Source organism: Anticarsia gemmatalis, chromosome 16, assembly GCF_050436995.1.
Source record: "Anticarsia gemmatalis isolate Benzon Research Colony breed Stoneville strain chromosome 16, ilAntGemm2 primary, whole genome shotgun sequence".
Taxonomy (NCBI): Eukaryota; Metazoa; Arthropoda; class Insecta; order Lepidoptera; family Erebidae; genus Anticarsia; species Anticarsia gemmatalis.
This window is the reverse complement of record NC_134760.1, coordinates 3,865,190-3,877,520: the sequence shown is the minus strand read 5'-3', so window position 1 is coordinate 3,877,520 and position 12,331 is coordinate 3,865,190. Positions and strand designations below refer to the sequence as shown.

The 12,331-nt window shown below is 35.6% G+C and overlaps 2 protein-coding genes across 4 annotated transcripts; both read right to left on the bottom strand.

Annotated features, from left to right (window-relative positions):
- Positions 1-384: 384 nt before the first annotated feature.
- Positions 385-3,422, bottom strand: LOC142979527 (SET domain-containing protein SmydA-8-like). Its single transcript, XM_076124480.1, has 8 exons — positions 3,270-3,422; positions 2,565-2,767; positions 2,057-2,280; positions 1,687-1,974; positions 1,332-1,575; positions 972-1,202; positions 699-787; positions 385-606 (listed from the first exon to the last, which is right to left on the bottom strand). Exons 1-8 carry the CDS (start codon positions 3,311-3,313, stop codon positions 394-396), a joined length of 1,536 nt encoding a protein of 511 aa, XP_075980595.1. The 5' UTR covers positions 3,314-3,422; the 3' UTR covers positions 385-393.
- Positions 3,423-3,975: 553 nt separating this feature from the next.
- Positions 3,976-12,024, bottom strand: LOC142979444 (uncharacterized). 3 transcript variants are annotated; one of them, XM_076124346.1, is made up of 22 exons: positions 11,583-12,024; positions 10,780-10,924; positions 10,520-10,608; positions 10,270-10,383; positions 9,812-10,067; positions 9,588-9,703; positions 9,375-9,447; positions 8,907-9,037; positions 8,424-8,511; positions 8,212-8,300; positions 8,056-8,133; positions 7,818-7,938; positions 7,606-7,695; positions 7,129-7,199; positions 6,596-6,814; positions 6,339-6,479; positions 5,979-6,081; positions 5,598-5,805; positions 5,413-5,524; positions 5,181-5,323; positions 4,866-5,094; positions 3,976-4,777 (listed from the first exon to the last, which is right to left on the bottom strand). In XM_076124346.1, the coding sequence occupies exons 1-22, from the start codon at positions 11,631-11,633 to the stop codon at positions 4,766-4,768; spliced, it is 2,679 nt and encodes an 892-aa protein (XP_075980461.1). In that variant the 5' UTR covers positions 11,634-12,024; the 3' UTR covers positions 3,976-4,765. The 3 variants fall into 3 exon arrangements, with proteins under 3 accessions (XP_075980461.1, XP_075980462.1, XP_075980464.1); XM_076124347.1 differs by having other exon boundaries at positions 10,520-10,602; XM_076124349.1 differs by lacking the exon at positions 7,606-7,695.
- Positions 12,025-12,331: the final 307 nt, after the last annotated feature.

The following is a 12,331-nucleotide window of genomic DNA, read 5'->3' as shown; positions in this document are numbered from 1 at the left end:
ATATTTAGAATTTAATATTTTCCAAAACTAAATTTTTTGTACCAATTATTTATTACTTACTTATATCTAAGCCGAAATAATAGGTAATATTAATAATATTTAGATTTTATATATTTTAAATTTTTACAATAAAATAAAATGATTGCCGGTAGCATACGCTGAACCGATACTGTATTGCGGATTTAAGGACTACAATTTTTCGGTTCCGCATGATAGTCTCAAGACAGAATAGCTCTAAAGACAGAGTCGGATGGAAACAAGCTCGTTAACCCTTCCATTTGGGCTTACCAGAATAGTATGACATGTAATCATTTGTATCAAATAAATAAATTATCTTAGATATGGGGTTGGACTTAAAAATAAAAACAATGTATAATATATATTAAATAATATTTATTCAGCTGTAGTACCATTTGTTTCTAGTGCGTATTCGTAAGTTTTGCCTTCCGCGTGAATGCCATCTAGAACCGCACTCATCGTCCCCTTCAATGCTCTATATTCTTCAAGCGCTTTTGCGCATAATTCTCCTTCGGGGGAGTTACCAGGTTCAATGAATAGCATTTCTAAGGCCTGTTTTAAATATTTCTCAGCCGCCACCAACTCATCCTGCAAACGACATTAGTTCAATATAAACAAACTGAACAATATTAATCACAATTATTATATCTATAGAAACTATCTAAGTCACGGTCCCTTACCAGGTAAGTCGATCCTGTAATTTCACGCCCATCAAAGAGTTTCTTTGCTAACTGCACCATCGCAGAATGTAATTCGTACAATGTTATTGCTGGAATCATAAACAGTGGGCTTAATACGATTTACCTATTATTTGAACCAAGCATATCTTGAATCTAATGCGAGCGGGCTATAAGTCAACAGCGAAACGTCTTAAATTCGAAATTATATTAATTATATAAATTATTATAATTCTACGACTCTATAAGCAGTAAATATAGATGGTGTGTAGATACCTTTGGTTCTAGATATTCCTGGACACAATTTATCTAACACGGGCAATATTTCTTTACACAAATCCATTTTACGCCTCATTAACTTCTTCGTGGGTCTCGGTTCTCTATTAATAGTGTCTCTGAGGACTCCTGCTAACCGTTGCTTGGCCTCTAGCAACAAATAGTGATTCGGAGCAAGAACTAGAGACACATTGCGTATGTATTCTTCAAGCTCTTTATCGTCTTTTTTATCTGCAACATTACCACACTTTAGAAAAAGAAATATTTACAACAAACAAGGAAATGTTAAAGGCGAGCCTAGTTAGCCACCCTTTCCTGGGTTACGACTCTGAACCGAATTTAATGAATATATATACTTACTGATGACTCCAAATTTATCTGTACAACATTGAACTTTGTAACCAATGTTGGAGTCTGGGAACGTATTCTTGCAACCACCACACGTCCACTCTTCAGCAGACGTTTGTGACACAAATCCAGTTTTACATCCGGGACATTTCGCTGAACTCATGTAAGTATCCATCTCTGACATATCCGCGCATCTCGTACAAGTGCACTTAAAGTATTTGCCGATCATTAAATGCTGTTGGCGTATAGATGTACCCTGAAACAAAATATTAACAGATTTGATTAGTCTTACTATAGGTACCTACTGGCTTTGTGGACGTTGGTTAGAAGAATATCGTCATGTGAATCTTTTTTCAACTCCACTAACCTTCAACGGATCCGTATAATTGTAATATATGATGTCTCCTTTCTTGATATCGGTGCTGGCGTGACACACAAGCACGTTGTTGTCATTTATAGCCATGTGCGTGTTTCCTACACAGTCGTGAGCCAGCAGTGCAGCCTTCAAGTAAACTCCACGTAAGATCTCGGAACAACCTATGGCTGGTATCGGTGGTCCACGTACTTCAAAACTGTTCACGTCTATAGCTGCGCATATTCTTTGAATCAAGTCTTCATCGGGCTCATTGCCTGCGTAACTTAGCGATTGGATAAACTGAAACATGAAAATGGAGTTATAATTAATCACCCGGGGTTTTGTTAAAAGTTATTTAAATTTCTTTAGAAAATGTTTCTACCTTTACGGTATTTTGCGAAAATTCCCAGACGCTGGAACCCTTTCGTTCTTCCAAGTGAGTTTCAAGTTTCATAAATTCTTTCCAACCTTCGGGATCAACGCCTTTCTTCATGAATGCGCGGAGTGCCAACAGCGAGCCTACATTTTGAACCATTGTCATCGGATGTGTACCGTTAATGAGCTTCATACTCCTGAAGAAGTCACATTCCTGACTGGTGTGCCACTCTAAAACGTAATTAATTGTTTTTTAAAAGCGTTATAAAATTTGGATATCATAATTATCTACTCAGACACATCAATCACCAATATATGTAGATCACATAAAACTTTTTGCTATACGGAATCGAACTCGGAATAACTGCGCAAACTTTTCGAGGTACAAATCTTCATTTTTGCTTTATAAAACACAGCTTGTCTGTAATTCGGATAGGTAGGTAGGTACCTAGTAAGTACTTACATCGAATTCAAACGCTCGAGTGAACTAACGACAAACACTGACACCTACTTACTTTTGTGAACGAGATGTTCCGGACATCCGTCTCCAGGACATATAGGCGCCACGGCACAGTTCTTGCACACGACGAACTTGCTCATCAGCGGCAAGTAGCAGTTGAAACAAACCAAAGAGGTGTCGGTGTTGGGGCCCAGCACAAACGGCTCGTCCGTCAGAATCTTCTCGCCAGGTTTGAGATCTTTCGCAGCTACGAGGTACCTATGCGAAATAATCAACATAATATCACGAAGCAAGTACTAACTATGCACCTAATAAACCTATTAATTAAAGTCAATAATAAGTTCCTATAATTAATGTTATATCAATGCATGTTTAAACGGAATTTCAGAGTGCCTGCTTACCTCATTGGGTTAAGCGTGATTTTATTATTAAGTGACTGTATTAATTTCAAAGTATCTACTAACTAATTATTATCTATTAAATAGAATACCTGAACAGCGACCTAAATAGCAATCTAATTTGTTGTTTTGCTACCATATCCAACCGCAAAGGTAAAAATAGCAAGACTAATATTATCGAATCCTCATCTACTCACTGCGTCGAGATAAACAAATTCTTTAGATTTTTAAGAGCGCCTTATATTAATTTACAGACGCATAAGTCAGTGGTAATTCAATAGTAGGTGCTGCATTTATATATGGTATTATTATTATAACACGGTAATTTCGAACTTTAGCTCTATCATATATTTTGGACACACCTGCCGAGTTTGTCAGAGGTCTGCACTTCGTAACGTGCGGTCATGGTGCGGCACTTATGTAGTCAGTCAGTCACCGGTAAATTACAGAGACTAGCACCTCCACACGTTCGCGCGAAACTGAACACTTTCGTATTTATAACATGGAGTGAACTATTTATAGTACGTGTCTTTCACGCCCGAGATTGAGACAATCGACTTCGATGCTTTGTTCTGCGTTTAGTATGTATTGTGCGCGTTTACATTGCTTTAGTATGATTAGTGATGTGAAGTAGAAGCTATAATATAATGTTAATATAAAACAGCAATGAACTGTTTAATCGTATTATAATTTACAGGTATACCTTGAAAATAAAAATAGGTAACTAATTAAAACTTTCATAAACAAGAATTGTGCTTTTTAAACGCAATCAACGCGTCCCTAGTCAGTGAAAGTCTATGTTGTGTGGCATTGTAGTCAAGACAAAGATTTGTGTATAGTAGGTTCGATTCCCGCAAAGTAAATCTCCCGTTTTGAAAATACAGCATCTGCAATTACTAGGACATAAATTGCTGTTTGTTGGCACTTTTGTACCTAAATGGAATTTCTCTCGATGCCTGATATTTTTTTATGAGTGTTATGACATACCTATTATTATTACCGCTATATAGCAGCTTAGAATTTAAAAACGTCGGAAGATATCCAGTACCCAAAAAATAAAAATGCAGATTAGAAAGAAACATTGCATTTTATTATTGCTATTTACAATAATTTCTACCTTATGTTCAAAGGTATTCTTATGACTAGTAAAATATTTTATTTACAACAACATTATGTACATTTCTATAAAAAACAATCTATAAAAATCTGAAAATTACTTTCAATAATGTACAGTTTTATTCCATTCTATAACGGATTATATAAACGTGCATAATTTTATTTAATGAGTAGTAGCAAATATTATTTATAGCAGTCTTAATGAAAAGTTATGTGACCTAGCTATTTACTATAATTTACAATAATTATTGCTGCATTGTATATAACACACAAATAGTCAAATAAATGGCATCTCATTTTAAGACGATTATTTCAGATCCGTTCGTAATTTGAAATCATCTTCAGTGGTGTTTTCAGTTTCTTGACCTCTGTTTGATACGCTGTTCTTTATTTGCTCGTTATTATAATAACACATTTCATTATATTTTTTAAACAATAATTGACTGTAAAACATTTCAGACTGATACTTATCACAATCTAACATCGAAATCCATTTTGATCCCCGCAAACTAATACCAAATAATCTGTACTCTAAACTTGGTTTTGTGGAGTTAGTTAAGAATTTTTATTTGGCTTTAGCTCTCATCCCATATATAAGGTTTATTTGCTATCTATTAAAATCTTTCGCACATCTATACATTAAACGCAAGCATACAAATCGCGAACCGCAACCAAATTAATGTTAGACTTCATTCTTCTCGGAATAACACCACGTTACCTCGCCCTCGCTATCATCCATATATCAGGATTGTCCCTGAAACAATTATCCACCATAAGACATGAATTGTTACAACATTGGAGTCAAAGCTTAAACTATTTTCAATTATTATAGTAAGCAGTACCTCATCTATAACGGAAAGTGAAGAAGACTGGTGCGAGGCGCTGATAATGTCCTGCAGACAGCGCGCGAACTCCTCTATGACGTCACTGATGGGGTCAGCGTCAGGTCTCGCTCCCTCTTCCCTCTCGCTCTCCACCTCAACTTCACCATCCCCGCTCTCGACCGCCGCCGCAATCAGACATTGACATACAGCTTCTATCACTTCTGAGGTCATAAAACTGCATGGTTGCCTGAAGAAAAAAACGTACATGAGACAATACAGTAATATTAAACAATTATTTTTATAAAAAAAATTGAGAACAAAATAGTTACTAACTTGACTTGTCCGACAGGCGGTGGTCGGAACATGGGGTCTGCGAGTTTGTCCCGCAGTCTCATAGCATCTCGTCGTCGCTCCAGTGTCTCCTCCACGTTGCGACATCCCACGCACTTGCACATCGACGTGCATGCTATCTTTGCCTACACAAACCATTACAAATTAACAAATAATATACTTTTTAAATGAGACGAAATAAATATAGTATTGGTAGAAGACTCAAAATAATTACCTCATAGCATTCACAATAATTTTTCAGACAGCCACTTCTCTTACAATTACATCCTTTATTATGCCTTCGTACGATGTCTGGACCTCCACTTTTCGCCTTTCCTATCTTTGGCCTAAAAAATCACAATAACTTAACAAATGGCTTTATCAAATAAATGTTTAGTGATAAATAGGATTAAATTATACCTGAAGGCGTTTGGGTTTCTATCTAAACAGGCTCTAATAGCCTTTTGTCTTAACTCTTCATTTTCTAAATTATTGTGACAGTTATTGCAGTTGCAACGGTTACAGAACTCTCCGTTCGCGAAACAGTCGCAGTACAACTTTAGGCACTGTGACTTTGTGCAGTTACACGCTTTGCGTGGCCTCAGACCCAAGTCACCCGCCACTAAATCTGGAAATAAATACTTATAACATTATATAATTGTTCAACAAAAAATGAAAAATCACTCATATGTATATGTGTGTCTTATGCGAAATCTGGTGTTTCCGAATTACACAATAAATGAATTACACCTTTCAAAATATCAGTTTCAATTAAGATTTCATATTTGAATAATTTTTTACCTGATTCTGAGAGCGCTTGTGACGGTTTCGGCGACAGGTAGGGAGCAGGTACAGTCTCAGTTTCTACATTAACTTGCATGTTTGGGAAATCCCTGGATTCACTCTGAAACCATTTTATTCATATAAGCTTATGCATCCCTAGTCCCAGTGACAGCGTAAAATGCAATTATGCGGTCACAGGTATTGAGTTTGAAATCTGCGTCATGCCTACTTTTACAAAATGAGTTTTTGTTACTTTTACATACAAACTAAAGCTGTTTTCAATTTCTACATGCATTACTAGAATTAGAAGTGAGTCACATTATGGATTTTAGTAAGATTATATTTTTTTGTAGGACATACATCTAATTCCGTACTCACATATTGTCTCGAGCTTTCACTGCTGACTCGTATTTGGCTCTGTTTGCCGTAAGTGGAAGGTATCACGATAAGCGGATGCTCGTCAGATCTGTTGCTCGAGTCCAGCGCGTCCATACTGTTGGATTCATCCTGCACCGGCGTCTATAGAGAAATTCAAATCAATACATATAAATAACTCACAGCCGTATGTTAAATAGAAAATTCCCGGCAGCACTACCGATATAAAAGTAATACAATATTAGAGAAGCATGGAGTACCCGTTCTCTCTCGAACTCGACTTCCACCTCTTGCATGGTGACGTGGTGGTCGTGGTGGTCGTGGTGCGGGTGGTGGTCGTGGTCTGCCAGCAGCGCCTGCAGCGCGGCCTTGGACTCGGCGTGGTCGGCGGCGCCGTAGTCCGCGTCCTCCGAGCTGCGCGACATGTCGCCGCGCTCCGGCGACAGCGGCGCCAGCAGGCTCGCAGACGAGCGGGACGACTGCGGGACACGACACGGCTTGTATCATTATCTACTAATAAAAACTTTCGACACGGTTAACGATCTTCATCTAATGGTTTAGATGCCCTTTAAACTCAACTTAAATACTGTAATTAAAGAGGTATTTGTTAAAATGTATTCGTTTAAGTTAGGTATATATTATATATTAATTATTAATTAATCTAAAGTCAGCGCGTATTACATTGATAATTGGAAACTGCACATCCGCAATCAAGTGTCTAAATTAATGTAGGTCACTCACGATAGAAATTGAATGAAAAACTTTTTTGTGAGAGAAATAGGCGGGCCCTTACCGTCACGGATGTCGCAGGTTTGGCGGCAACGGGAGCTATTCGCACCAACTTTTTTTGTGGCTTCGTAGTCACTGCACAATGTTAATAATTCACGTATTAGCACACCGCCCACGCGTAATATCGCCGTATATTCGACTGATGACAAATGACTTTGTAATTTTAAACCATTCCAAAGTTTATTGTTCCATGTTTAATATTTTCAAATTATGTCGTTTTAAATAGAGAAACTTATTTTCGTAAATAGAGTTGCGTGTCATTATTATTTGAATTAGGTTTCCATTTTCTAAAATTAATATTTTATGAAAAGCGCCAAAAAGTATGAAACCTTATCAAAATACCACACCTCACCATTATCATTCAGTCTTTGTGCTGCATTTACAAACTTTATTTGTGTTTGTGATAGTCAGGTGGAAGTAGTGATCCAAACATATTAGTACCTCATTTTATTTTATTAATGTAAAACTTGATTTATCTTACTTTTAGGAGTAGACGCACGACTTCCGGTTACTATTAATGGGGGCGGTTCACCACTAACGGTTTTTGGCGCAGTCATATGAATTAAATTACCTGAAAAGTATATTATTTTCTCATGACAATGGAGAAATCAGGCGCAAAAAATATGACGCGATCAACTCAATGCAAATTATACTTCTTTGAAACATACTTTAATAAAAAGATAAAATAATTACCTTTGTTGTCTGCTGTCAAAACGAAGCTCTTGGAAGGCAAACTAACGCTAGGCGGCTGTGATTTTACAGTCAACTTTTGCTGTGCGGGCGTCGGGTTTGTGATCAGCCGAATGTATTGAATCTGCAACATACCATTATGTGTTTACAACCGATCTGCCTCATAAGTTCAAATAAATCTCAGCCATAGTATCTGCCTTCTTCTAGTTCTAATATGTAATTTACTTCTTGTATTACTTACACCTTTTCCTGGAACATTAATTTGATGTAGTTGACTCCTTTGCCCCCCTTGTACCACAACATTGCCATCTTTTGTTAACTGAAATTAATTTTTATTTCAATTAGTTTAAAAGCTTTTTTTAATTGTACTTTATTATAAAGAGTCGAGGTAACATACCTGTGCAGTTTTAGGTGGAGCTGTGGTTTTAAGTATTACATTTTGGCTAGGATTTGCTGTAATTACAACTTTTTTGGTAGTTGTAGCACCTACAACAAAAATTACTTATTATTATAACATGAAAATGGTATGGTAAAGGTACATATTATATACCCTTCATAGTATATCATGAAGTAAGCAAGTTATACATAAAATGTGATTTTTTATCGTACCTTGGGAAGTGGTTGGATGTGGTGACTGTATTGATATTATCTGCTTTTTGATTTTCATACCCTGTTTAGATGGTGATGCCAATAGAACCTGTAAATATATTAGTTATATTAGTTAACATTATCCATACATTGTTCCATCAATAACGACATGTTGCTAACTAATTGAATGATGACCCACATCAAACAATTTACTGCCATCATGCAATGACACACATAATAGATAAATTTTCTTTGCCTGCTGAAATACATACATACATAAAATCACATGTTTTCCCATTTGGATAGGTAGAAACCTGAAAACGCCACTGACTATGACCTCTTGATCTTAATTTTCTCTATTTACATCCATACATCCACATTATATCTACTGAAATATGGATTCAATATGCAATTTAAACAGGCCAATATTAGATCTAACTACATAACTAACATTGCACAGAAATAACTAGGCCGATTTATGTTATAGAGCAAATATATATTTACCTTAGTGCCTCCAATGGAAATAGGCACAGTTTTCTGTTGCATCACATATCGTGCTTGTGGTGTCGTGCTCATACCAGGGACTATCTTTGTTATAACTGCCGGCTGGTTCGACGGGTCTATGTTAGACTGACCTATTAAAACAACAACCGAGTTTTAAATATGTATTTGCCACTGTTTTAAGGCACCTCCCGCACTAAGAATTGCTTTTGTGTCGCGGGGAATTTTACAAACATACAAACAACGGACACAAAGCACGACCAGACCCGAAACAATTATTTGTGGATCGCACAATTAATTGTTCCGTGTGGGAATCGAACCCACGTCCTACCGACGCAATGATAGCGGCGTGGTGACCTGAACCACTGTGCCACGGAGGCAATCACTGTTTTAATTGGCAGTTTTGAATTCCTTTATTTGAATGGTGTAATTAAATGTTTTCAGAGATGTTAGTAAATGTTAATATCTCACCTTGTACAATAAATTTCCCCAATATTTGTTTCTGTGCCGTTCCTGCGCTTATTTGTTTGGTTATCATATGAGGCTGAAACATAGTATATCAGATGTAAAAGGTCAGAAAAAAGAGTATAATAAAGCGCTTTCCCACTGGCGTTATACGAGCGCGAGCGTTACTGGCGTAATTTGGTTAAGATAATGTAGCAAATGATTTGAATAAGTTTGTACCTGATCAGAATTAGCGCGTACGTAATGCATGGTTGACATTCCTGAGCCAGATGTCACTAATTTTATTTTCTGACCACTGGATGCAGGCACCATAACAAGTGGCTTTCCAATATGAGCTAAAAGGAGGAATAAAGCAATTAGTTAAAGTAATTGTTTTACTTCATCCGGATTTGTTTTAACATTATTACTGACAATGGCACATATTCTCAAAGAGTTATACTTACTCAACACTGCACTCCCAGATTTACTGCCACCCTGAAGGACTCCAGTGAGAGCCATTGTCTTCACTAAACTCTGTGTTTTATTGGCAACCAATGTCACAGGTTTAGGTGCAATAGCATACTGTTTGCCTTGTGTGAACGATGCCTTAGTTACTGCAGGCGCAAGCTTCGGCGGTTTCGGAGCGATGGCAATTTGTCGAGGTAAGTTAGTTGATGCTGGGGAGTCTTTCCTTGCAATACGTGGATTTGCTACTGCAGCCTGCAAACAAAATGCGTTAGAAATAAAAAACGAAAATCTGCTAAATTCTAACAATCTGCCGATGTTTGCCCCTGGCTATGATCAGTGTAACCTTAAAATTATCACTGTGCCAGATCTGGTGTACATCTCAGTATTATATGTACTAGTCACAATGATTGAAAAAAAAACATGATTTCTATCTATCAATGTGAATTTTATTTACCTTTACTTGTATGTATTTAGGCTGGATAGTAGCCTCCTGTGTCATTGTGTCTGAGTCTGTGTCAAATGATAGATCTATCATAGATTCTGACTGAGATGTCAAAATGTTAAGTTGCTGCAAAATAAAACATAAACATTGTATTAATTTTCTAAAGTTCAATTCTCGATTATATCTTTGGACTGTAATCAGAACAAAATCCTCTTAGATTTTCTTATTTAAATAACTGATAAATATGTTAAAATTAACATACACTGGTATCAACTCCACTTGTTTCAGCTGTAACTTCATCTTGTACTGAGTACTCTTGTAAAGTGAATTGATCACCCATAAAATCTGAAACTAGACAAACATATCTTTTTAATCTTAATAAATTATATGCCATATGCAATTTTAGGAACATTTAAGTTTACAATATTATACAGTAAGTAACCTTTGGGATGTGGAAAATCTTACATAGGAAAGGATAAACTAGTAGCATGCAATATTTTTTATTTTTAATAAGTATATTACCAATAATTTCTTCATTGCCAGTATCCATGAGCATTGGCTGCTCCTCAATGTGTTCAAATTCCATTGGTATATCACCTTCATGATCAGTGGTTTCAAGTGTGATGTCTTCTTGATTGACAACCACACCAGAGTGGTCAAAGTCCATCTATAAACATGAAAAAATATGCTTAATTGAGACCTACATAAAACATATTAATTAAAATTCTACGTATTTGTTGATTTTTGTGGTCAATAAGTTAAGATGTCTTAAATTAGCCAACTTCTTGCTTCCACTGTACTATCTCAGAAGAACTAAATACCTGAAATAATATTAATAAAAACTATGTCTACAAAACTTTGATTGTTTCTATGTTACATTACTACAAAAGATGTGTTTTGAATAATTTAAATACTAAATTAAACTTGAATACTCTGTATGTTTATGGTTAAAATGTGCCAGTTTTATTCAAATATAAATTATTTTATTGGACTACAGAGGAATATAATAATATAAAAGATATGGAGAGATTCTATATGAATTGTAATATTTGTCTACAATAGATGTATTGTAGCTAATACTTTTAGTTTATAAACTATGAACACAGCTCATACCAAGGCAATATCAACCAAATAAATTAGTGGCCTGAACTCAAACTTGTCATACCAATACTTCATAAATAATTTAATGAATACAGCTCTTGTTTTATCTTCAGCCAATGTTAGAGGTAAGCTACTATTATTAACACAGGATTTTTTAGAAGTTTTTGTAGAAGTAGACTATTTGAATAAGGCAAAATATTCAGATTAAAACTTCTATTACTTACACTCCCCATAGCACTTTCCAAATTCAAAGAGTCGTCCAAATTGTGATCCATATTGTGGAGCAAAGCTTTGATATTTTACATATAAATTTATGACGACTGACGATTACAGAAAAGCACTATACAGCAGTAAAATCATAATAATTCTTGAGTTCAAAAGAGGCCGCCATTTTTAAAAGTTGTCAAATTCTTCCGACAAGCTCCCGAAGTCTCTTATGTCGCCACGGTTGAAAACAAATCGACACAAACTTAATTCAATAATAAAACACAAAATTCTACTATATACTCTATAACAATCACTTAAAATCAAAAATAGTCTATCATGCTACACTTTCTAATGCCTAAAATGTAAATTCAGTAAACAGTTTGCTTAGAAAACGCAATAAATGTGAATAAAATTTCAATGGCGCTTCTTTCAATTTTTTGATGTCACATGCTGCCAACCTCAGAAAACTTTTGACATTAAGCAGAAGTGTAAATCACAGAGAACTTGGTGAAAACCTTTTTCAATCGATTACTTATATATATGAAACTTTTTATTTTCTCAATCAATAAATAATATTATATGAGTAGGTAGGGGATTCTAGAACATCATTAACGCCAATTTAGTTTTGTGATAAAGGCTACAAATAAAAATATCAATAATTATATGATTTTCCGGTTACCTAGGTACCTTTTTAACGACATCGTGTACTAAAACATACATTTTAAAACGATTATTACTTTGACTAAATATTATTTTATTTTTGTGA